The sequence below is a fragment of the Ailuropoda melanoleuca genome, chromosome 4 (genome assembly GCF_002007445.2).
Source record: "Ailuropoda melanoleuca isolate Jingjing chromosome 4, ASM200744v2, whole genome shotgun sequence".
NCBI classification, from domain to species: Eukaryota; Metazoa; Chordata; class Mammalia; order Carnivora; family Ursidae; genus Ailuropoda; species Ailuropoda melanoleuca.
In genome coordinates, this window is record NC_048221.1 from 48,961,204 (window position 1) to 48,988,499 (window position 27,296).

General features: G+C 37.4%; 1 protein-coding gene across 2 annotated transcripts in view; it reads right to left on the bottom strand.

Annotated features, from left to right (window-relative positions):
* RAD18 (RAD18 E3 ubiquitin protein ligase) overlaps positions 1–27,015 on the bottom strand; it is a 102,157-nt gene extending 75,142 nt beyond the window's left edge. The window contains exons 1-4 of one of the 2 annotated variants that reach the window (XM_034658694.1): positions 26,884–27,015; positions 21,574–21,655; positions 4,844–4,905; positions 3,319–3,389 (exon numbers count right to left, since the gene is read on the bottom strand). In XM_034658694.1, coding sequence (XP_034514585.1) covers positions 3,319–3,389; positions 4,844–4,905; positions 21,574–21,655; positions 26,884–26,934 — 266 coding nt within the window. In that variant the 5' untranslated portion in view covers positions 26,935–27,015. The remainder of the gene's footprint in view (positions 1–3,318; positions 3,390–4,843; positions 4,906–21,573; positions 21,656–26,883) is intronic. The other variant, XM_002920380.4, reaches the window with a different exon arrangement.
* Positions 27,016–27,296: the final 281 nt, after the last annotated feature.

The following is a 27,296-nucleotide window of genomic DNA, read 5'->3' on the forward strand; positions in this document are numbered from 1 at the left end:
GTCGGTTAAGTGTCTGCCTTTGGCTTAGGTCATGATCCCACGGCATCGGGCTTCCTGCTCAGTTGGGAATGTGCTTCTCCCTCTGCCTCTGCCTACCACTCCCCGTTTGTGCTCTCTCTCTCTCTCTGACAAATAAATAAATAAAATCTTTTAGAAAAATAAAGTAGAAAAAAATAAAATGTTTAAATTCTTAAACTTGGAGTAAGTACCTGGAGAAAAATTCGTACCTTAATGGGGATAAACCAAAGCAGTAAATGATGCTCTACACTCCCAATCTGTAAAAATGATATTGAGGTAGACTGGCTGCTACACAAAAATACAGAAACAGTATTTTTTTACTTAGATCAAGAATGATGTTCCACTTAGACAAAAATATTCTAAATAATTTTGTTCAACACCACCGTTCCTGAAGAACATTTATTTATTTTATTTTAAAGATTTTTATTTATTTATTTGTCAGAGAGAGAGTGTGTGTGTATGTGTGCACAAGCAGGGGGAGAGGAAGGCAGAGGGAGACGGAGAAGCAGGCTCCCCGCTGAGCACAGAGGCTAATGCGGGGCTCAATCCCAGGACCCTGCGATCATGACCTGAGCCGCAGGCAGATGCTTAACCAACTGAGCCACCCAGGCATCCCTGAATGTCAGTCTTTTGTCTGGAAAAATCTCTGGAATTATTTCCAATACTCTTTTATTTCAGTTTAGAATATTAAACTTTTTAAAATCATCATGTCTTAAAATGGCAATGACAGATGAGAAAGAAAGTAAAAAACAAAACTGACAAATAACACAAATGTCATACATTCTAGTCATAAGATTAAACCTTCCTTCATCAATCTTAAACCAGATGTCAAACAAGTACTGAAATTGCCTAGCTTGAATTCCATCCCTACAAATTTTGGAAATGAAGTACCACAGCACTTTAGATATGACAAATGTCCAACATAAGGTAATTCCAAGGCAAACAGAGGGAGAAAGAAATGATAAAACCCATCCCAAAGCCACAAAGAATGCTTCTCACCCTGTCATACCCACTTTAATGAATAATTAAACAGCCCATTTCTTTCGGGAGGAGGCAGGAAAGGGGAGAGGTTCAATTATTCCAAGGCCTCCCTTTAAGTTATCAAAAGGTCTATAAAACCAAAGATACTGATCACTTCTCTCCAACAAACCCGTGCTTGCTTTGTGACACTCCCTTCCTCCTAGCAGTGAAGTCATTGTACTTTCAGTACCAGCTAAGAAAAAAATAAGCCTTGAAATGCAATTTTACTATCTCAGGGATAATCAAAAAGCTAATAAATTCCTTTCTAGACACAAAAATTGCTAACAGACACATGAAAAAATGCTCAACATCACTAGGCATCAGGGAAATACATCGAAACCACAATGAGACACTACCTCATGCTGGTCAGAATGGGTAAAATTAAGAACTCAGGAAACAACAGACATTGGTGAGGATGCAGAGAAAGGAGAATCCTCTTTTATCTCACACCATTGGTGGGGAATGCAAACTGGTGCAGCCACAGGCGAAGACAGCAGGGAGGTTCCCCAAAAAGTTAAAAATAGAGCTACCCTATGACCCAGCAACTGCATTACTAGGTATTTATCCAAAGGATACAAACATAGTGATTTGAAGGGGCACAGGCACCCCGATGTTTATAGCAGCAATGTCCACCATAGCCAAACTATGGAAAGAGCCCAGATGTCCATCGACAGATGAATGGATAAATAAGATGTGATATACACACACACATATACACACAATGAAATATTACTCAGCCATCAAAAAGAATGAAATCTTGCCATTTGCAATGACGTGGATAGAACTAGAGGGTATTATGCTAAGTGAAATAAGTCAGTCAGAGAAAGACAAACACCACATAATTTCACTCATATGTGGAACTTAAGAAACAAAACAGATGAACATAGGGGAAGGGAGGGATAAATAAAATAAGATGAAAACAGAGAGGGAGGCAAACCATAAGAGACTCTTAACTATAGGGAACAAACTGAGGGTTCCTAGAGGGGAGGTGGGTAGGTGGATGGGGTAACTAGGTGATGGACATTAAGGAGGGCACTTGATGTAATGAGCACTGAGTGTTATATGCAACTGATGAATCACTGAATTCTACCTCTGAAACTAATACAACAGTATATGTTAATTAAATTGAATATAAATTAAAAAATTTTTTTGAAATTTCTTTCTAAAGACGTGGCACCATCCTTTCTCATAGACCTCAAAATCTAACTGGTGAAAGACTTTAAAATAAGAAAAGCAACAACTGCAATTGTATGAATCAGAGACTCAGAGTTTCTTAATCTAGGAAATAGCACCTTTTTAGGACTCTGTTTAGGGAAATGATTAACTGAGCCAATTTCTAGAACGTCATATTAGGCAAATTCAGAGGACTAAATATGATCATTTTCAGGACACAGCCCAATGAAATAAATGTGCAATTCTATCAGAAGAAATCTCTTTACATTTTGAGAAACAATGTAAGGTACCTCCAAAACAGTCCCAACAGCTAGGAAGTCACACACTTAAGGAGATGGGCACCTATTAACTAAACACAGTATGTTCATGATAAAAATTCCTGACTGACTTGCATGATTAAAACTAAAAATTAATTCAAGACACTGTTTGGTAAAATATGCCTTTTTATATCCCTTTGGGAGACCAAACTCATTTTCACCATCATGCTAAGAAGTTACATTTCTGAGCTGTATGAAGTACCAGCAATTACCTATTTCACACAGCACACCATCTTATACATGCTGAGTAAATCAGATTAAGAATTAATGGGTTAATATATAACAGCCACAGAAACGATTATAGATAAGCATGTACACATGGGTTAGTACACACATATGTATACATGCATATGTTATCCAGCTCTGTCCACTGAGAGCTTAGAAGCAATGACATCTCAGTAACAATGATCATACCTAGCTCCAGATCCTGATTCTAAATACCATTCTCCAATAAAAGGAACAAGGGCCCTTGGAAAAAATGGATGATTCTAGGGGTAGGACAGGAAAGATAAAAGATGAAGCTGGAGGATCTCTGTAGTACCCAAAAGTTAAGTGCTCAAATCTGCATTTTAACTTTTGTTTTTCATGATCAGACTTTCTGTTAAGTAAAGGAAGAAAACATTACTACCATTAGACTGTCCAAGAGTGATTAATGACTGTTGTCGTTTCCTTTCTTTTAGCCAAAATATGCAACCCTGCATTCTCTAATCCCCAAAAGTTCACAGAGTAAAGAGGGGACTCATATAAAAGGCCAGAGCAGTTAGGGGTTAGTCACAAAATTAAATCATACCGTGCAAAATTCAAGCTTTTTACCAGTTCATCTAATATGCGGTTATTTTTTAGGTCCGGCTCTGTGACTGTCTAGAAAGGAAAAACAACAGATGGAAAAAGGTCAGAAATAATAAAATAACTTGTCATAATCTTGTTTTGAAAATGTGTGACCCATCCTCCTGAGACTCCCATGCCACTAAGTCTTCCAGGAAAGCCTCAAAATAAAGTTCATTTATCTCATACTAATATGGAATTTTAAAACAGTGAATCAGCATCTGCTGACTGGAAGTCTGATAAAAGCTCTCCATAGTCTCTGGTAAAACCGTACATGCTCTGTACCAACGAAGATAAGACCTAATATGAGCAAGAGTCGCTATTCAAAATGCCATCCCAAAAATTTCTACTGAAAAAGCAGAACAGCGATGCTCTTTTAAGTGACTACATAGGGAGAGGCATTAGGTGTTACAAGGAAGTTTAAAAACAAGGTTGGTGTTCAGGAATGCAACAGAAAAATGACAGATTTTATAGTTAATTGGCATGAATGGTATTCAGTTCATCTCCTCGATGAGACCATCTTGGCAACTGCAAGACACCAAGTTGTAAAGAAATTAAATTTGGGAGTCAAACTGCATCATTTCTAATGTAGGGAAATAGTTCAGAGAAGTTCAATGACATTCTAACACCATGTACCTACCAGAGGAATCAAACTAGAACCCAAACCCTTCAATTAGTTCCAGTATCCTTTCTATTAGACCTCACTGCTTCTTCTTTTTTCTTTATTCCTATTTACGTATACTTGCCCTTTTTACCTACCTTTTTGCCTACTTGAAATGCTTCAGAAACTCTAACATCAAATTTCCTACTGTTTTCCATGAAGGTTTCGTTTAAGAAAGAAGTAAGGGACTGTTATGGTGCGCCTGACTCTTGATTTCAGCTCAGGTCATGATCTCAAGATTATGAAATCGAGCCCTGTGTCAGGTTCTGTGCTCAGTGTGGAGTCTGCTTGAGTTTCTCTCCTTCTCCCTCTGCTCCTTCCTCCTGCTCACTCCCTCTCTCTCTCTCTTTTTCTAAAATAAATAAATAAATAAAATCTTAAAAAAAAGAAAAAAAGTAAGGGACCAGTTAGGTTGGGCTCGGCCCGATGGCCATGAATCTTTGCCTTCCACACAAATACTTAAATACCAATCCTATGCAAATGAATAATCCTACTGGCAGATTTTCTACCCAAGGTGAAAAATTATAAAACATGAGAAACCATTAAAACATAGATCATTAGATTCAAAGGGTGCTACACCCTGATCTTAGAGTTAGTTTCTACTTCCTAAAAAACCTAATAGGTTATCAGAAATCTTTATGAAAAATTGAACAAAGCCCAATTCTCCATATATGTGTTTTAGAGGCCCTTTCTGAAAATGTAGCTTAATTCAATAATTATACCTCTTTCCATGGGCTTTTGTGTATACATGACAGAAATATTTGCACCAATCAATTAAGTTTACCAAAAAAAAAAAAAAAAAAAAAAAAACCAGGAAAGAAAAACTTACCACACAACAAGTTGGACATTGTGTTTTATAGGACAGAAATTTTCTTATACAGAGAGAACAGTCTGCAAAAAAAACAAATGCAACACAATAAATTAGTTAAGCTATATTAATAATACAGGAATCTGACTTCTAACAAAATCTGACTTAAGCCCTAGAATATTTCCATCTAAGGCATATCATTATAATCTCAAAATTCTCACACCTCTACTCTACCTATGCATACTTACAGAAGTGATGAAACAGCATTTTTAGGAGAGGAAAAGATACCAAATAATAATAATCATGAGTCCCTAGGATATCACAACTCCATAAAATGTAGGAAACATACATGTAAGATCTGGGATGGATACTGTATAAATGTGTCAGATATCCTTATACCTAACATTCAAAAATATAAATTTTGAAACAAGATACATACACATGTTAAGAAAATATATACCTAGGTTATCAATTAGGGATTTCTACATCCTAACTCTACAAATGACGTCGATCATCCCACACATAACAAGTACTCTGTGGCAAGCACTAAGAAAAGAAAAATATGTAAGGGAAGGTTCTTGACCTCAAGGAGCTAACAAAGTAGTGAGGTAATTTCAGTACTATTCAGTGTAATAAATCCTAAGGATTTAAGCAAGAAATCAGCATTAACTAAATTCTTCACACCCAAGGCAGTATAAAATGATCTCCCAAAGGAAAAAAAAAAAAGTAACTAAATAGAATGGTCCCTTAATGGTAGCTAATTTGCTATCAGTCCAAATTCAGCTTAGTGAAGAGCCTCATTTAAAAAGATTCAGTTTAAAGAGGAGGAGACAGTGTGATTTCAGGTATAGATATCCAGGAAATGAACAAGTCATGGCAGCCTCAGCAAGAGCGCCCAGGGGGAAAAATGAAAGACCACATTAAAAGAGGAGATAAAATAGGCAATGCGTTAAGTTTTGTGGGGGAAGCAAAGACAAATAAAGGGGAAATTCTGGTTTCCAGGTTTCCAGGTAAGGAGATTGAAAGTCATCACCCTAACTCCATCTAATAACAAGTAAAAAGACTGAAAAATCAACTGCAAAAAGTAAACAAGTAAAAAGACTGAAAAACCAGCTCTTTCTAGCGCCATCAGGGAAGTGAGGTTACAGGACAAACTGTTGCTCCCAAACCAGAAAGCCAGACAAGCTGGACACAGAGAACCAGAAACCTGCACGAGACAGAGTAGAGCCTCTGCTGGAACCAGTGCTGGGGCAGGAAAACCTCAACTGTAACCGGCAAATCGCTGGAAGCTCAGCTGGGAGGAGTCTGAGAGTTAAAACTCCAGAAGGTTCAAGATACAGCGTAGGCCCACACATACATGAATTTCAGCTCCAAGGGTTCTACCAGGTACTCTAAGTAACAATCTGAAAAATCGCCTGAGGGGAGGGGGAAAGTAATCATTTTGCAATACACCAGAGCACTCTGTTCTTAACAAGGCCTGCCCTCAGGAGAAACTTAACTGGTAAAGTATTACCAGACCCAAGTGTCTGGGGTATTCTCAGAGCCCAGCTGACCTCAGGGAAGGGAAATAAGCGCCTCCAATTACCTCTACTCATCCTGTCCCACCCAAGGGGACTAATTGAGAAGCACTTGTGAAGTTCACAGTCCAGGGCACAGGCTCACTAAATGAGAGATGTAATCACAGAACTACAGAACACTGCACTTCTGACATCTCACGGCCACACTACTGAAGGTCTATTTACTACAGTCATTTCCCTAGTACATCGTGACTCATTATTAGGAAAAAACTACAAGGCATAATAAAAAGCAAAAGACAGAGTTTGAAGAGACTGCACACATCAGAATCACAGCCAAATATGGCATGAAAGCTGGAATTAAAAAAACAGGAATTTTTTTCATTTTTTATTCTTTTTATTATGTTATGTTAGTCTCCATACAGTACATCATTAGTTTTTCATGTAGTGTTCCATGATTCATTATTTGTGTATAACACCCAGTGCTCATTACAACATGTGCCCTTCTTAATACCCATCACCCGGCTAACCCATCCCCCCACCTCCCTCCCCTCTAAAATCCTCAGATTGTTTCCCAGAGTCCATAGTCGTTATGATTCATCTCCCCCTCTGATTTCCCCCCCTTCAGTTTTCCCTTCCTTCCCCTAAAGTCCTCCGTGCTATCCCTTATGTTCCACATACGAGTGAAACCATACAACAATAGTCTTTCTCTGCTTGATTTATTTCACTTAGCATAATCCCCTCCAGTTCCACCCATGTCAATGCAAATGGTGGGTATTCATCCCTTCTGATGGCTAAGTTACATTCCATTGTATATATGAACCACATCTTTTTTTTTTTTTAAAGATTTTATTTATTTATTTATTTGACAGAGAGAGAGACAGCCAGCAGAGCAGGGAGCCCGATGTGGGGCTCAATCCCAGGACCCTGGGATCATGCCCTGAGCCGAAGGCAGACGCTTAATGACTGAGCCACCCAGGAGCCCCATGAACCACATCTTCTTTTTCCATTCATCTGTTGAAGGGCATCTCGGCTCCTTCCACAGTTTAGCTATTGTGGACATTGCTGCTATGAACACTGGGATGCATGTGCCCCTTCTTTTCACTACATCTGTATCTTCGGGGTAAATACCCAGCAGTGCAATTGCTGGTCTATTTTTAACTTTTTGAGGAACCTCCGTACTGTCTTCCAAAGTGGTTGTACCAGCTTGCATCCCACCAACAGTGTAAGAGGGTTCCCCTTTCTCTACATCCTTGCCAACATTGGTTGTTTCCTGCCTCATTAATTTTTGCCATTCCAATTGGTGTAAGGTGGTATCTTAATTTGGTTTTGATTTGAATTTCCCTGATGGCTAATGATGTTGAACATTTTTTCACGTGTCTGTTAGCCATTTGGATGTCTTCTTTGGAAAAGTGTCTGATCATGTCTTCTGCCAATTTTCTGACTCGATCATTTGTTTTTTGGGTGTTGAGTCTGAGTTCTTTATAGATCCTGGATACCAGCCCTTTATCTGATATGTCATTTGCAAATACCTTCTCCCATTCCGTGGGTTGCCTCTTAGTTTTGTTGACTGTTTCCTTTGCTGTGCAGAGCTTTTTATCTTGATGAAGTCCCAAAAGTTCATTTTTGCTTTTGTTTCCCTTGCCTTTGGAGACGTGACCTGAAAGAAGTTGCTGTGGCTAATGTCGAAAAGGTTACTGCCTATGTTCTCCTCTATGATTTTGATGGATTCCTGTCTCACACTGAGGTCTTTCATCCGTTTTGAGTTTATCTTTGTGTATGGTGTAAGAGAATGGTCACGTTTCATTCTTCTGTATGTAGCTGTCCAATTTTCCTAGCACCATTTATTGAAAAGACTATCTTTTTTCTATTGGATATTTTTTCCTGATTTGTCAAAGATTAGTTGACCATAGAGTTGAGGGTCCATTTCTGGAGTCTCTATTCTGTTCCACTGATCTATGTGTCTGGTTTTGTGGCACCAAAAAAACACAGGAATTTAAAACAACTGGACAAAGCTGATGACATGGAAGAACAGATGGGTAATGTAAGCAGAGAGATGGGAATTCTAAGAAAGAATCAAAAAGAAATGCTAGAGTTGAAAAACACTGTAACAGAGTAAAGAACACCTTTGACGGTCTAAGTAGATTAGACACAGCTGAGGGAAAAATCACTGCACTTGAGAGTATCTCAATAGAAACTACAAAACTTTTCGAAAAGAAAAAAACTGGAAAAAAACAGAACAATATTTAAGAACATTTTGTAGCAGGACATTACACAAGGTATGATATACATGTAATAGTAATACCAAAAGGAGAAGAAAGGGGGGGGGAAGAAATATTTGAAGTAATGACTGAGAATTCCCCCCAAACGGTCAGAAAGCAAACCAGAAATCCAGGAAGTCAAGAGAACACCAAGCAGGAAAAATGCCCCAAAAAACCCACAAAACCCTACAACCTGGCATATCATATTTGAGCTGCAAAAAAATCAAAGAAAATAATCTTGGAAGATGCGGGGTGGGGGGGGGATACCTTAGCTATAGACAAGCGAAGAAAAGAATTAAATCCAACTTCTCAGAAACCATGCAAGCAAGAGAATATTGAGAGAAAAGACCCACCACAAACCTAGAATTTTATGTGCTGTGAAATAATCCTTTAAAAGTGAAAGAGAAACAGAACTGTTCAGACAAGTAAAAATTGAGGGACTTTGCTCCCAGTAGACCCGCATCATAAGAAATGCTTAAAAAAGTTCTTCAGAGAGAAGGAAAATAATTAAGTCGGAAACCCGGATCTAGATAAACAAAGGAAAAGCACTGGAGAAGGAATAAATACAAGTAAAATAAAAACTTTTATTTTCTTATTCTTAATTGATCTAACAGGTAACAGTTTCTTCAACTGTTTCTTCAGTTTCTTCTTTGATATATATATAAATATATATATATCTATATAAACATACACGTATATATACTTTCTTATGTGTGTTTATGTATAACTGGAATTAATGACATCAACGATACAAAGTACTGGAGGGAGGAATTATAGACATCTTAGTCTGCTGGAGCTGCCATAACAAAATACCATAGACTGGTGCCTTGAAGAAATTTATTTTCTCACAGTTCTGGAGGCTAGAAGTTCAATATCAGGATGCCAATATGGTCGGTTTGTGGTAAAGACTCTCTTCCTAGCTTATAGACGGCTGTCTACTCAGTGTCCTCACTTGGCAGGGGGAGAGAATAAGCTATATATGTCTCTTCTTTTAAGGGCACTAATCCCTTCATCAGGGCCCCACCTTCACGGCCACAACAAAACCTAATTATCTCCCAAATACTATCACACTGGGGATTAGGGCTTATGAATTCTGGGAGGGACACGATTCAGTCCACAGTATTCTGCTCCTTGCCCCCTGAAAATCCATGCCCTTCTACAGTGCAAAATACATTCATCACATACCACCAGTCCCAAAAGTCTTTAATTCTTTCCAGCACTGACTCTAAAGTCTGAAGTCCAAAATACCACATGAGTGAGGTATGATTCATTCTGAGGCAAAATTCCTCTCCAGATTCATTCTATTGACCATCAATGTTTTTCCCCTCACGGTATAAAAAAAAACTCCTGAGCAATACTGTAAATCAAGAATTCCCAAACCCAGCTACTTATCCGATCACTGGGAGAGATTATTGCTGGTTTTAATTTAGTTTCCCAAGCCCTACCCCAGTCATACGGATTCAATGGATTTTGGCCAGTAAATTGCATCCATAATATGTGATTCTGATTGAATAATTATTTTTTAAAAATTAGTATGTTTCTGCTATTAGGTTTAACTATATAAAATTGTCATTTTTAAGTAAATCAAAGAAGAACAAATACTGGCAATTTCACGTGGCTAAATGTAACACTGTGCACTTACCATGTGCTGTTTTTAGCATGTTTTATTAACTCTTTTGATCCTTACAACAACCCTGAGGCTCGTACTAATATTAGTCCTATTTTACAGTAAGTAAAATGCAGCACAGGGCTCACCCAATTTGACCAAGATCACAAAGGAAACAGGTGGCAAACGCAAGTACCAGAGCTCATGCTCTTAACATATTAATTATTTAAAATATATATAATTTGTTCATAAAATATATTTATTATGTATACCTATATAATACAAATAAATATTATTTCATAAGCGGGATCACATGTACCAGAGTATGCATAATGAGACTACTGCTTTCTCTTGTGCATAATCCTGTATGTGTTTTGTTTTCACATACGGAGAACCAGACACAGCCCAAAGTAGATCAAGCTCTTGGCTTAATTTCAGTCTACTAGTTTACTATCAAATATGTACCGGTGAACTGCAGACCAGCATAATGCATTCTCTAGGGAGCAACTATCATATTCCAATCAAAGTAGAGCTGTTGAAGAGCTCTGGACTATGTATTCCCTGTTGGCTTTATGTAAATCACCTGTGAAGGCTGCTTTTCCTCCCAAAATCCACCTACGAGCTCTGTGGACAGGGTGGAGGAGGGTAAAATAAAACAGTGACGTAAAGGGTAGCTTCAGGGGCGCCGGGGTGGCTCAGTTGGTTAAGCGTCAGACTCCTGATTTTGGTTGAGGTCATCATCTCAGGATCGTGGGATTAAGCCCCATGTCAGGCTCCAAGCTCACAGGGAGTCGGTTGAGATTCTCTCTCTCTCCCTCTGCCACTCCCCAGCTTACATCCTCCCTCTCTCTCTCTCTCTCTAATAAATAAATAAACCTTTAAAAAAATATGGGTAGTTTCACAGAAATACCCAAGCCTTGGGGAAGGAAGCATTTCTAATCTCAAACAGGATAAAGCCAACTGCTAGCTTTCAAATATCAAGAGCCTGGCATCCTAACAGTAAAAAGCAAATTTCTAAGTTAAACCAGTTATTTTTGTGTGTGATCTTATGGCCTGTACGAGAAAATGAACCATTTCAAAAATAGTTCTCGAGTGTCCAGTTAAAAGAAGAAAATCTAGTTGCCATTTTGAAACAAATAGGTCCTGGAAAGCTGAGAAAGCCGGTCTCTGCCTCCAGTTCTAGGGTTAAATGACCAGCTAGCTGCTAAGAGAGAAGCATCCCTCCTGACAAGCAGCACTCCAGCATTCCCATACATGCAGCTCTGCATGACTGTATGTCCCATCCATATGTGTAGGTATCACTCATCTACAATCACAGGGCTGCCTCATAAGAATATAAAAGAAGAAAAATACAGTATTTGCCTAAAGGAATCTTGTAATGCCTCGTAATTTAGCAAAGGTCAGTAAATGGAGCATTTCTTATTTCACTTTAAAAATAAAGAAATTAAATTGCCTTTTATTTCAACAGAAGCTTCAACTAATTCTGTGCATCAAAATCCACAAAACAAAAATGATTGCTGATCCATCTTTAAAGTAATGGTAATCTAACAGTGTCTACAAGTCAATGATTTCATCTAGGAGTAAATATTTTGAGCATCTTCCATTATCAAGTCAGAAACACTGGGCAAGTGCAAAGAAAACTGGCACTTGAACATATCAATCTATTAGTGAGAACATTTCTCACTTAATGGTGTTTTAAAGATTGGAATAAGTCCATTTGCTCTCCCCCAAAAAAGTACTCTTTAAAGTATGATTTTGGATCAATTTAACTGACTTGCGTTCTGCCAATGCAGCCCATTCCAACCTTAATAACAGCAAAACTGCAAATGTAGAAATGAACACATTAACCGTATCCAAAAGAGCTAAACAGAGCAAAACAGAATAAAGTGACTAAAATGATAAATCATGAAATGTGTAAAAAGCAGAAATAAATGGGTAGGATTCTGGGTCACCAATTCCAGTCGATCCAGGACAACAGCAGAAAATGATTACCATATCTAGTTCCTATTAAACTCTGTGGGCTTTTGTGTCATTAAAACAATACTTCAGACCCAGAGCAACTTTCAGTTTTGCAGGAGCCTGTGACAAATGTGTTTAGTAGAAAAGGCCTACCAAATAATGAGAGGTACAACAGACAACTAAGGGCTCATAAAATAATTACTGAAAGTACCCTCCACTGACTTCCTTTCAAAAAAAGAATGGCATCAGTGACAACTGTAAGTGACAAAGAAACAATGAAAAAAAAAAAAAGAATGAAAGTAAAGCCTAATTTTTTCAGCTAAGTAGAGTTCTCTGAATTCATAAAAAGTAGTCTTTCATCTACAGAAGGGATGCCCATCTCTGTCCATGAGAAAGTAACAGGGTCCAGAATTACAAACCTTCCATAAACAACTAAAACACTGGAGGGAAATATGAAACAACTATTTTCAGACTTTGGACAATGGCAGAAATGAGAAAGTTCTATCATAGCCCAACCTTTGTCTGGAGGCAATTTCTTGACCACAGTGGAGGGAGAAGAGCCAAACAGCCCATCAGTCTTGCTAGTTGAAGCAGCAAAGATCAGAATGCAGGGCAATTCAGGTAGCTAGAATTTCTAGGCCAGAGTACTAGAAAGAAAGAGGCTGTCCCACACATATAGTGTCAAATGGTCTTTGACAAGGGTGCTAAGGGTACACAGTGGGTAAAGGACAGTCTCTTCAACAAATGCTGGTGGAAAAACTAGATTTCTACATGCTAAAGAATGAAGATTTGAAACTATAAAACTCTTAGAAGAAAACAAAGGGGAAAAGCCTCATAACATCATCCTTGGGAATGATTTCCTGGATTTGATAACAAAGACGCTAGCAAAAAAAAGCAAAAATGGGTAAGTGGGACTTCATCAAATTAAAAAGCTTCTGCAAAGGAAACAATCAACAGAGTAAAAAAAAAAAAAACCACCTATGAAATAGGAAAAAATATTTGCAAACCATATACCTGATAAGGAGTTAATATCCAGAACATATAAGGAACACCTATAACTCAACAATAACATCAAAAATACCCCAAAACAAGATCTGAGAAGGGCAAAGGATCTGAACAGACATTTCTCCAAAGACATATAGTTGGTCAACAAGTATATGAAAAGATGCTCAACATCATTAATCATCCAGGAAATGCAAATCAAAACCATAATGAGATATCACCTCACACCTGTTAGGGTAGCCAATTACAAAAAAAGCAGAAAATAAAAGTTGGTAACACTGTAGAAAAATTAGAACACTTGTGCACTGTTGACAGAAATGTAAAATGGTACAGTCACTATGGAAAACATTATGGAGGTTTCTCAAAAAATTAAAAATAGAATTACCACATGAGCCAACAACCCCACCTCTGCATATTTATCCAAAAGAAATGAAAAAAGGATCTCAAAGAGGTATTTGCACTACCATGTTCAAAGCGGCATCATTCACAATAGCCAAAAGGTGTGAGCAACCCAAGTGTCCACCAACAATTGAACGGATAAAGAAAACGTGATGTATACCTACAACGGGATATTATTCAGCCTTTAAAAAGAAGGAAATCCTGTCATATGCTACAACACGGATGAACCTTGAGGACATTAAGCTAAGTGAAATAATGCCAGAACCAAGGTAAGGAGAAATGAGGAGTTCCTGTGCAATGGGTATAAAATTTCAGTCACATAAAATGAAAAATTTCTAAAGATTTCCTGTATAACAATGTACATTTGGTTAACAATACTATATTGTACATGTAATAATTGTTAATAGGGTAAATTTCATGTTACGTGTTTTTTACCAATCCCCCAGCACCCCCCAAAAAACCCAGCTCTATAGAAAAGGCTACTCTAAAACCACACTAACAAAGCTTAAAAACAAAACTTGACAGGATCAATCTAATCCACAAGTAACTTACCTGCCTGCCACAACACAGCCTAACACTCCAATAAGCTATACAATAAAATCTACCCACTCAAAAAGGTAAACACTATAATGGCAAGCATCTAATCAAAAACTACCAGTCATGCAAAGAAACAAGAAAATGTCGTTTATAAACAGGAAGTGTAAAAAAAAAAAAAATCAGTCAACAGAAACAGACTTAAAAACAACACAGATAATGGATAAGCAGATAGGGAGTTTAAACTAGCTATTAGAACTATGTTCAGTATATTCAAAGCTTACACACACAACCCAATGAGGAAAGAAATGGAAAATATTTTTAAAACGAAATTTCTAGAAATCAATACAATATCTGAAATGAAAATTTCATTGGATGAGACTAACAGCTGATGAGACACTACAGAATAAAAAATGGATAAACCTGAAGTCATAGCAAAAGAAATTATCCAAAACTAAGCACAGAAAGGTAGGGTGGGTATGAGGGGGGAGACAAAAACAGAAAAAGAAAAAAGAACAGAGTCTCGATGTCTGTAGGGAAATATCACACAGTAAAGTAAAAAATAGTTAAGGTCTAACAAAATTTATTTGGAATCAGTATTGGAGAATGGGATGGGTGTGTGAACAGAAAAATACTCAAAAGAAACAGGGCTAAAATCTTTTCAAATATAAACCCAAAGCTCAGGGACCCCAGATAGGCCAAATACAAAGTAAACCAAATGAAAGCATATTACAAATTTCTGAAAACCAGTGATAAAGAGAAAATATGAAAAGCAGCCAGGGAAAAAAGGCACATTACATACAGAAAGCTATAAAAAAAAAGACTGCACCTGGTTTCATCTGAAACCGGTAAAGTCAGAATGACATTCTGAAAGGGAAAAAACGTTAACCCTGAATTTATACCCACTGAAAACATCTTTCAATGAGCAATGAAGTAACTTTTTCAGACAAACAAAAGCTGAGAGAATTCTTTAGCAGCCTATGTGAACACAAGAAATGTGGCAGAGAGAATGAAAATGACACCAGAAGTTACCTTTGGTATATACAAAGGAGAGTATCAGAAATGATAAATATGTGGGTAAATACAAAAAATATGGACTGTCTAAAGCAAATATAGTAACAATGTATTATAGTGTCCATAATATATGTACACATAAAATGAAAAACAACAATAAGATGACAGGAAGAGGGCAGAAGTACACATCTGTAACAGTTCTACACTATTCAGGTGCCATAATACTGTTTGAAAGGAAATTGTAAAAAGTTAGAGGCATACTTTAAACTACCACTAAAATAATAAAGAAGGAAAGCTAGTAAGGGAACTGTGGAAAAGATTTAATACTTAAAAAATGTTCAGCTATTTCTTAAAAAGGCAGAAAGAGGGGAAAAAATAGATGAACAAATAAAAAAACAAAATGGTAGTATATGTAAATCTAGTCTTATCAATAATTACTTTAACTTTCTGCAATAATGGAAATGTTACTTATCTGCACAGCTTAACACAGAAGCCACTAGCCACATGTGGCTATTCTGCACTTGAAATGTGGCTAGTGCAAGAGTAAAGTTTTAATTTTATTTAACTTTAATTAATTTTAATTAAAATGTAAATAATCTTATGTGGCTAACAGCTACTATATTAGACAGTATAGGTCTAAATATTCCAAGTAAAAGTAGATACTGTCAGGCAGAATCAAAGGGCAAGACCCAAATATGTTGTCTACAAAAAGTTCAATTGAAATATAAAGACACAGGTAGTTTAGAAATAAAAACATGGAAAAAGATAAACCATACAAACACTAATTTTAAAGAAGTGGGAGTGGCTATATATAACATCAGAAAAGATAAACCATACAAACACTAATTTTAAAGAAGTGGGGGTGGCTATATATAACATCAGAAAAAAGCAGAGTTGAGAACAAGGAATATTACCAGGGATAAAGAGGGGCATTCCGTGATAACAGTCAATTTATCAAGCAGACAAAATAACCATAAACGTGCATACACTTAATAAAAGCATCTGAAAATACATAAAGCAACAACTGACGAAAGTGAAAGGAAAACTAGACAAATCTGTAATATACTTGGAGTTTTCAACACTCCTCTCTCATTATTGGTAAAATAATAAAGAATCAACAGAGGTAAAGACTACGTAAAGATCACTATCCACCAACTTGAGTAGCTGACATTTGTTGGGATTAATATGGAGCATGAAATCAGCCATAATAGCTGGCTCACTAAAATGTAACACGAAGCCCACTGAGGGCAGGGAAGGTTTTGGAGAAGGGTGTAGGCCTTTGGAATGCCGAGGAGGCCTGCATGACCACTCTGCCACTGGAATGTCGCAGGAATTGCCTTCCAGAAACTTTCCTAGCCCAAGCAGCCACCCTGTGATCTAAGAGATGTAGGCATTATCCCTTAGGCTATGTTTAGCAGAACTCATAAAACTTGCAAATTAGCATATCGTATCTTTCCCATGAACAGATGTTCCCAGTTTCAGTAAGATCCCTCATCACACATCATGTGCCTGAGGAACAGTGATAAGGATTTGTGATTATCCTGAAGGACCAATAAACACGGGCACAAAGAAGAGCAAAGGGTCTTGTCTCTGAGCGTTGACCCCCTTGTCTTCTCTCTTTCACAGCAAAGTTTGGAGTAAGCTTTCATCCCTCGGTACAGGGATTGCCAGCCATTCGCGGCAGACATTTATAGAATACTCCACCCATGGACTTTCTTTTCAAATATACATAAAACATTAACCGAGAAATACCATATACTGGAACATAAAACAAGTCTAAGAAAATTTTGAAGAACTGAAATCAAACAGATTTTGTTCTCCAACTGGAATATGTTCTCTGACCAGAACATAACTAAATTAGCATTAGTAACAGGAAATATCAAGAAAACTCCCAAATATTTAGAACAGACTTCTAAATAACTCATGAGTCAAAGAGAAATCACAAAGCATATTTGAATATACTTTAAACTGAATAAAAATGAAAACACATATCAAAATGTGTGAGATGCTGCTAAAGCAGGGCTTAGAGGAAAATTTATAGCATATTTCAAACGCTTCTATGAGAAAAGAAAGATGCAATATCAAATAAAAGGAAATAATAAAGATAAAAGTATAAATGAAACAGAAAAAGGACAAAATATAGAAAAATTAACTAAAAGCAGGTTCTCCAAAATGAGCAATAAAATTGATAAGCCACTATCTAGATCAATTAAGGAAAAAAGAGAAAACACACATTTCTAGCATATGGGAAAAAAAGAGCCATTTCTACAGATCCTTCAGACATGAAAAAGAGTAATAAGGAACAGTATTAAAAAACTCTGTGCGAATAAACTCAACCACTAAGATTAAACAGGTAAATCTAATGAAAGGAATAAAAGGTTGTTTCAACAATCAAAAGCAATTCTATAACATCTTAAAGGAAGTAAATCATGAGCATCTCCATAGATGCAGAAAACACATGACAAAATTCAACACGCATTTATGATTTAAAAAAAAAATCTTTCAGCTAATCAAGAAAGGAACTGCCTCAACTTGATAAATTTATACAAATGTATTAAGAATATAATAACACTATAGCTAAAATAATATTTAAAATACTAAATGGTTTTCCGATAAAATTGGGACTAAGAAAAGGATGTCCACCCACATCACTTCTATTTAACATTGTACTAGAAGTACTCGCCTGTGTAAAACGAGAAAAAAATACGAGGCATGGAGATTAGAAAGAAATAAAAGTGTTTTTATTCACAGATCACATGATTGTGTATGTAAAAATTCTGAAGGATTCAACAAAAAAGATGCTGGAATTAAAAAGTGAATTTACCAAGATCACAAGGTAAAAGGTCAATAAAAAAATTGTATTTCTATGTTCATGGCCTGTGCAATGAAAACGAAAGCATACTGTTGAGAGAAATTAAAGCTATAGAATGGAGGAATATACAAGTTCATATATTGAAGACTCAACATTGTTAAGAAGTCATTTCTACCCAGATTAATCTCTAAATTCAGAACAATCCCAAAACACATACCAGATTTTTGTAGAAATTGACAATCTGATTCTAAAATTTATATGAAAACGCACATAAAATGCCAAGATCCTGAAAGGTCCAAATAATTTTGATACAGAAAAACAAAATGGGAGGCCTTAAAATGTCTAACATCAAGACGTATTCCAAAGCTACAATAATTAAGACAGTGCGGTATTGGCACAAGGATAAACACAGAGAACAGAACAGAGTCCAGAAACAGACACACACATTACTGCCTAAGGCTATATTGTCTAAGATGGGGAATACTCTATCATGGGATTGAAATGTACTATATCTTAATTGTAGTGGTTACATGGTATATATCTTTGTCAAACCTCACTGATGCTTGTACACTTTACTGTGCATTTAAAATGGATGTATTTTATTTATATAAATTATACCTAAATAAAGATTATTTTAATAAATATTTCAAAACAATCCCCCAAACTTCTCTTTACTAATGTGAATCTAACCTAGAAAGGAACTAACAATTTTAAGGGCCTATAACATGCCAGACAAGGGGTTCTGCACATTTAATTTTCACAATCATCTTCTCAAGTAGCAATTATTCATCAAAATTTTACATTTGAAGAAATTTTAGCATTTGCAAATTCAACCAGCTGTAAGTTGGGGAGTCAAGAGTCAAGCTTAAGTACACCTCTAACGCCCATGTACCACCCTCTTAGGTCTTTGCTATAGAAACTTCTTACCAAAGCTACTACTATCCACCAAAATCATTTTTTAAGCCTACCTTGTTTTTGTTTTTTTTTAACCTTTCAAGACAAATCACTTGAAAATACCTCCTGAACAATGACAGGCTCACCACTATGTGTTAAATACCTCCAGCTACAGAACAGAAAATACATAACAGACTCACAAAGCTAAGTACAAGCAAATTTCAATTTAAGAGTCTTTCCAAACTCACACAGCAAGATAAGTGATAAAATTGTCTGTAATGCTCTTTACTGGTAGATTCTTCCACAGGGATTTTAAACTCTGAATATATTTGAACATATTTTTAAACTTTGAATTATATATTCATGCCAAGGACTACATGATTGAACTACCTATGTGTTAACCTGTTACAAAACAAAAATTCTGAAATTTAACATCTACAAGTACTAGACAAATAAAGAACCACATATGTGACCAAGATCTTTATTGCCATAATGTTACAAAAGGCGTAAAAATATCCAAGAGGGGACCCAAGAAAAGAATATGGGAGAAGATGGGATTTGCAATGAACACGAAAAGAGATTTACAGATGGCCTGAGGACAGCTGACAACAGGAACATTTCTTGTATGGACTTTATTAATTCATAAGTCTTTTTTTTTTTTTTAAAAGATTTTATTTATTTATTTGACAGAGAGAGAAACAGCCAGCTAGAGAGGAAACACAAGCAGGGGGAGTGGGAGAGGAAGAACCAGGCTCCCAGTGGAGCAGGGAGCCCGATGGAGGGCTCGATCTCAGGACTCCAGGATCACGCCCTGAGCCGAAGGCAGACGCTTAACAACTGAGCCACCCAGGCGCCCCTTAATTCATAAGTCTTAACTGGGAACCACAGGAAATGATAGTTCCAGAAAAACACACCTTTGCCATCTTTGCTTGTAATACCAAGAAATAGTGCCACCAGACCTCTGCTGGCAATATTGCTCCTTCAAGCGTTCTTCACTCCCATCTCTGGTCCCAGGAATACCTCTTGGCGAAACGAGTGTGATGACTGAATAGGAAACTGATGCTCTCGCTTCTACCACCATCTTCAAATCCAAAAGACAGTCTTTATAACGTGCAGATATTTCCGGCTCGTGTGTTGGAGTGGATGCTCCTCCCAGATCAAAAAACTGGACTGGGAAAGCTCATGTTTGAAAGTTACCTAAAGGGTGTCACTAGAGAGAATTGTAACCAGACATGATGACTGCTTTCATTGTTGACACTGGACTAAATCTTGGGAGCTTGAATGATGGAGATGTTACTACACAGAAGCTCAGGATGGTGTCATTGCAAGGCTTCAGTGTTCCCATAAGTCTTAAGTGCACATATTCATTATTTTCACTTATCACAGGATAAAATTAAAATTGATTCATAAAAAATTATCTTTTTCTGGATTTCCAAGGACGCAGAAATTTGTGAACAATAGTATTTTTACTTCTTTTTTTTTTTTTTTTAAAGATGTTATTTATTTATTCGACAGAGATAGAGACCAGCCAGCGAGAGAGGGAACACAAGCAGGGGGCGTGGGAGAGAAAGAAGCAGGCTCATAGCGGAGGAGCCTGATGTGGGGCTCGATCCCACAACGCCGGGATCACGCCCTGAGCCAAAGGCAGACGCTTAACCGTTGTGCCACTCAGGCGCCCCAGTATTTTTACTTCTTAAATGCTTTTTTCCCCTCCTAATTCTACTCCCCAACATTATCTGTTAATGGAGTTTTGTGCATATCCTTTTGGGGTATACTGATAAATAAACTGATATGCAAGTAGTCTTAAGGGCCCATATATTAGCTACATATTTTCTATGCAGTGAACATGCTTATATATAAATTATTTTTAATTTCTCCACCTAATTTGTTGAAATAGTCCTAGTAGCTCCACTTCATTGGATATCCAAAATTTATATTTTGAGTCAAAAGTAGAGGTTTCTGGGGCGCCTGGGTGGTTCAGTCGTTAAGCATCTGCCTTCGGCTCAGGTCACAATCCCAGAGTCCTGGGATCAAGCCCCGCATAGGGCTCCTTGCTCAGTGGGAAGCCTGCTTCTCCCTCTCCCACTCCCCCTGCTTGTGTTCCCTCTCTCACTGTCTCACTCTCTGTCAAATAAATAAATAAAATCTTTGATAAAAAAAAAAAAGTAGAGGTTTCTCCAAAATTGTAAAAATTGTCATCAGTCTTGTCCCCCAGTGTTTGTCTATGAGACTTTTTCTAAAACAGCACAAACATCAGCTGTCAGTGTTTTAATCTTTGACAATATGACATTACAAAGAATTGCTTTTCTTTTGTTACTGCTCAGTTCAAACATCATCATATATCCTTAAACCTTTCTACTCATTTGTTATTTCACTTTGCTCTGTGTGTTTTTTTTTTTTCTATTTCCCTTAGAATATTAGTGTCTTTGTTACTGGTTTCTAAGAGATCATTTGTAACTAAAGATGTCAACCATTTGCCATAAATTGCAAATGAAATACCATGTTTTCTCACCAACATTTTACAGTGATGTTTTACTTTTTGGTTGTACAGAAGTTGCATATTGAAATATAATAATTTTCTGCTTTAAAAAAATATATGCCTAAAAGGAAGGCAGCAGAAAATATCATCTAAAATCTTCAAGATAGAGGAGCTAGAGGCGAGATATAAATATGTGTACTCACATTTGGTGTTAAATTAACACTACCTTATGTAAAAATCATATTTTTACTAACTCACAGAGACAATGCATACTTACAGTTATGTGAACACTGAGGAATCATCACTGCAATGTTGAAATATTCAAAGCAAATCCCACAGCGCAGCAAATCATCTATTGCCTGAAATGCAAAAATACATATATACCTATCAGAAAAACACCAAGACTGGAATGTCTGCCACAGAACTCTTTCTCCATCCCCTAAAAAAAACAATTTAAGAATACTCTTTGGTCAAATATACAAACTCAAAATTAACTCCACATAAACTGAAAGGACTCTTGACAAATTAAGAAAAACCTTCCCCATATGACTTACACATTCAAATGTCAGGTTACCGAAAAAGCTTTTGATAGATAAAGTTGACATTGTACAGATTCCTGGTCCATATTGTCAACCCTCTACAAAGGGGCTGCTGCATTCCTGTTCCATTTCCCGTGTGTTTCCAGCTCTTACTCCAAGCTTCTTCCTCTTCAGACCCCATTTCCCGACTCACAGCCACTATTGGGTGAAAGGTACCCATAACCATTCACCACACGGGTTAAGAACAAAATCAGAGAATATTAAAGTAAAACATTAGAAAGTAACTAGTTAAAACCCTTACTTCACAAAAGAGGAAGCACACACAAATACTGGGCATGAGACAAGCCAGGACTAAACTTCCTGTCTCCCTGCTGGCAGTCAGTCCAGTGCTTTCCGCACAGTACCACATGTTAGTTACTACATGGTGGAGCCAACTGAGGAAACCCTGGAAAGAGCTAGAGCCAGTGGCGGCTGAAGAAGGTAAAGATGTGGTCAATCTGGGAAGTCAGTCAGATGTGTGTCAACCTGGAATGCAATCCAAATAGGAAAGGATCTATTCTCACAACACAAAATCTTCTAAATCATTTAAAATAAAATGTTATTCCATTCAATAAGAATACTGAGCAGTTTTTAAGAGGGAAAAAAAAAAAGAGGGAGCTCACTCATGCACCAATATGGAAAGACTGCCAAAGTAAGGGAAAAAAGAAGTCAGGTAGGATGCCACTCTGTCTCAAATAAATGAATAAAATCTTTAAAATGAAATTTAAAAAAAAGAAGGTATGCTACTGTTTGTTAGAGAGGGCAGAATAAAAACATATTCTATTTTTACCTTGTATACGTATAAAGAAATTCTGAAAAGATAAACAATAAAGTCATAAATAATAGTAACAGGAGTCAGAAAACTGGATAAAAGACAGACTGGGCAGGAGACTTTTATTTTTTGTTTTATATTTTTTAACCATGAGTGTACTACCTAAATTTTAAAAATACAAACAAAAAAAGACTAATGTCACTAACAGTCTATATGATGAAATATTACATAGCCATTTAAAAAAAACACACTTTTAAAGAATAATTAATGCCATGGGAAAATGTTGCTTTAATGGAAACTTAAAAAAATCAGAGAACAAATCTACATTACAATAGTACTATACAGTTTAATCTCCCTAACAATCTTATGAAGTCTATAGCATCTATATTCCAGTTTTACAGATGAAACCTACAGTGCTTATAAAGTGGATAAATCAAACCCAAGAAGTCAACTCCAAAGTGATCCCAAATTTTAAATGCATATACACATCCTACATGCACATTAAACAAAGAAAACATTAAACCATGGTTACCTCCAGATGGTAGGGTGACGGGAAACTTTCATTTTCTCCTATATCTTAATCTGAATTTTAATTTTTTCTACTATATACACATATTCCATTTATAATTTGTCAAAACCAAAAATTCCTGTTACTATAAAACCAGGGAAATAAACAGAAAATGCCAAAATCTTCCATTATTTTGGATGGTAAGCTACCATTGACACACAAAGCTAGAGGACTGTGCTGAACATCAATTAAAAGCAAAGTCGGGACTGAAAGCCAGAGTCCTGGCATCCTCTATTGTGCCTTCTTCTATATAACCATCCTCTTCTGGAGGAGCGGTTCTGACACAAACTAAGCAAGATCTGTGAAAGGTGACACCGTATCAGATGAGCTATAACATTCTTAAACAAACTTCCAGTCATGCCATTTCAAGACCATAACATGCACTCCACTAAACAGAGAGCAGTCAAGTGGATGCTCTAGGACTTCTTCAACTTAGAAGAGGGGAAAGTGGAAGGGGAGAGTAGGAAATGAGTGAAAAGACTTAATAACTAGAGGAAAGGTTCTTAAGTTTTTTGGGTCACAAGATCGCCTTAAACGTATGTATAAAAACTATGAACTCTCTTCTCAGAAAAACACACACAAACAAAAATCTTATAAATAATTCTGGATACAAAAGTCTTTCCATGGATCCTAGGATAGCAACCATGGGTTTGCAATCAGATTTCTATTCAGTATAAAAAGAATTTCAAACAGAGCTACTTTCGGGAGCAGATAATTCCTTGTCCCTGGGAAAAATTCAAGCAAAACCTAGATGAGAAATTGACAAATACATTATAAAGGGATTAAAATACATAGATCAATGGAACAGGATAGAGAGCCCACAAATAAACCTATAGACTCAATCCACAACAGAGAAGGCAAGAATATACAAAGGGGAAAGGATAGTGTTTTCAACAAATGGTGTTGCGAAAACCGGACACCTACAAGCAAAAGAATGAAACTGGACCACTTTCTTATACCATACACAAAATAAACTCAAAATGGATTAAAGACTTAAATGTGAGTCCTGAAACCATAAAATTACTAAAAGGAAAAATAGGCAGTAACCTCTTGGACATCACCTGAGCAATATATTTATAGCTATGTCTACTCAGGCAAGGGAAACAAAAGCAAACATCAACTATTGGGACTACACCAAAATAAAAGGTTTTGGACAGCAAAAGAAACCACCAACAAAACAAAAAAGCAACCCAGTGAATGGGAAATGTTTGCAAATGATATATCTAATGAGGGGTTAAAATATAAAATATAGAAAGAACTTACACAACTCAACACCAAAAAAACCCCAAATAATTCCATTAAAAAATGGGCAGAGGACCTGAATAGACATTTTTCCAAAGAAGACATACAAATGGCCAACAGACACATGAAAAGATGCTCAATACCACTAATCATCAGGGAAACGCAAATCAAAACCACCATGAGATATCACCTCACACCAGTCTGAATGGGTATCATCAAAAAGACAAGAAATAAAGGTGTTGATGAGGATATGGAGAAAAGGGAGCTCTGTTGCACTGTCTGTAAGAATGTAAATAGGTGCAACCGCTATGGAAAACACTATGGAGTTTCCTCAAAAAATTAAAAACAGAAATATTATATGATCCAGTAATTCCACTGCAAGGTATTTACCCAAAGAAAATGAAAACACTAATTTGAAAAGACATATGCACCCCTATGTTTATTGCAGCATTATTCACAATAGCCAAGATATGGAAACAACCCCTGTCCGTGAATATATGAATGCATAAAGATGTGGTGCATATATATACAATGTAATATTACTCGGGCATAAAAAAGAACAAGATCTTGCCATTTGTGACAACATGGATGGACCTAGAGGGTATTATATACACTAAGTGAAATAAGTCTGACAGAAAGACAAATACCATATGATTTCACTTTTAGTGGAATCCAAAAAACAAAACAAATGAACAAACAAAAAACAGACTCTTAAATACAAAGAACTGGTGGTTGCTGGGGAAGTGGGGGTGGGGGGCAATGGGCAGAATAAAGAGTAGTAACAGGTACAAACGAAAATAAAATAAAATAAAATAAAGAACTATTAGAAAAATAGAAATGAAAATACTGGAGGGGGCTGGCTTTCCACCATGATTCTAATATGGGCTCAATGAACTCCATTACTGAACACCCTCAAGTGCTGAACCCTACATTCAGTGCTGTGAGGAGACATCAAATCCGCAGAAGACACGGAACCTGCTTCTAAAGAACTCTGGAAGTTGTGGTAATATGCTTAACTTTACAAAGCAAGAAGTTTTACTAGCTAAAAGCTTTTACTTCCTTTATCCAATTCAATCTTCACAGTAACAAAAAGGGGGGGGGAGAAACAACACATGTTAAGTGCTAATGATTATAATAATAAAGACATTAACTGAATGCTTACTACCTTCCAGATACTTAGAACCTTCAACCAATTAGCAAATAATCTTTAAGCATGTACTATGTGCTAGACATTGTGTTAAGCACAGCAAATAAGCCAGATAGAATCCCTATCCACACACATCAACTCATTTAATCAACCCTATAAACTGTTTATTTTTGTTTCCACTTTACAGTTGAGGAAATTCAGGCTCAGAGAAGTTAAGTAACCAACCCAAGATCGCACAGTTAAATAAGAGCCAGAGACCAGATTTAATCCAAGACCACTGGAACTCAAATCTGTGTTCTCCTTCAAAGCACCTCGATGCCAAGGCCACCACAACTCCAAAACCACATCTTTCTGAGATCCTTCCCCAATGTCAGCTTTTCACCATGGGGCTATCTTAAGTCCCCAAGCACTATAGATGACACTGGTGACAGCAAGAAGAAAGGCCTTATACTTAACTTTAACCTCCCCCAAGTCCCTTCACTTAATCCTCTAAGTCAGTCTTACGAGTCAGTGGGGAAAGGTACCATAATCCCCAAATTCACCAAACTGAGGAATAGACTAGAAAGTGTCCTTGCACACAGTCACAAACAGAAATACATAATTACAGAGCAAGAAGAAAAACCAAGTAACTGATTCTTAGCTAGCACAGCAAAATGTATTTGTCCTTCTTGATCAAGCACACAGGGCTCACCGCTACTGTAAACGGAACTGGAATGCCTTGCCAAAAACAACCATGCTGTTTAAGTGAAATAATATAATGAAATGAAAGGCTAGTGCTGAGCCTAAGCCCTGATCTCCTTGTTTAAAGGAGATGCACAACTGTTACGAGTTAGGACACGTCCGGGAGAAGTCAGGGCCAACCAGCACTAGGTAATTAGAAGAAATGAAAGAATGTAAAGGAAATGGGAAATTCTCAACTAATGTACTGCGAGAGTTTACACATGCTTGACAAATAGTAGGCCCTCAGAAAGGGTTAGTTGCCACTGTCGTTTTCACTGTTTAGAGTGACTATTTTTCTCGAGGTCATTGTTATTGTTGAGGCTGAGCCCCTTTATTACCCGGTTCCATAAGACGGCCAACCTAAGCTCACCACAAGGGACTGAGGCCTGACCCCGTCACTTTTCGGCAGGAGGAAACCCAGGCCCAAATCTACCAAGTCACTAATAGGCAGAGCAGAGCCGGGTACCTGGCCCAGCTCGCGTCTCCTCCTTTCTCCTTCTCACAGGGGCACCGGCCTCCCGCGGACACCCGCGTGCTCCCGACCTCCCCAGAGCACTCACCTTCATGACTGCCAGGCCTGGAGGCCACCGAGGCTCGACTAGGGAGTCCATGGTCTCTTCTAGATAGGCTGGGGGTGCCCTGCACCCACTAGGCTCCCGCGCTCCACCGCTACTCGAAATTCCCCGCGCTACGGCGTTACGTCAACAGCCAGCGACGCGCCCGAGGAGCCTGCTAGGAGTTGTAGTACAAGGGCGGAGCGCTGCAAAGACGCTCTCACTGCGCACGCGCCAAGCTTCCCCTTCGCCTCTCAAGGCAGGTGACTGGTTAAAAAGCCCACATCAGGTTTTGTAGCAGACCCTTGTTAAATAAATGCCTGTTGGCTGTTAGGCAAAGACAGTCAGGAATCAAACCAAATCCGGACCTTGCCAAACCTTTCAAGGTCTAGGCTCATGCCTCCTCCTCACGCTGCCCT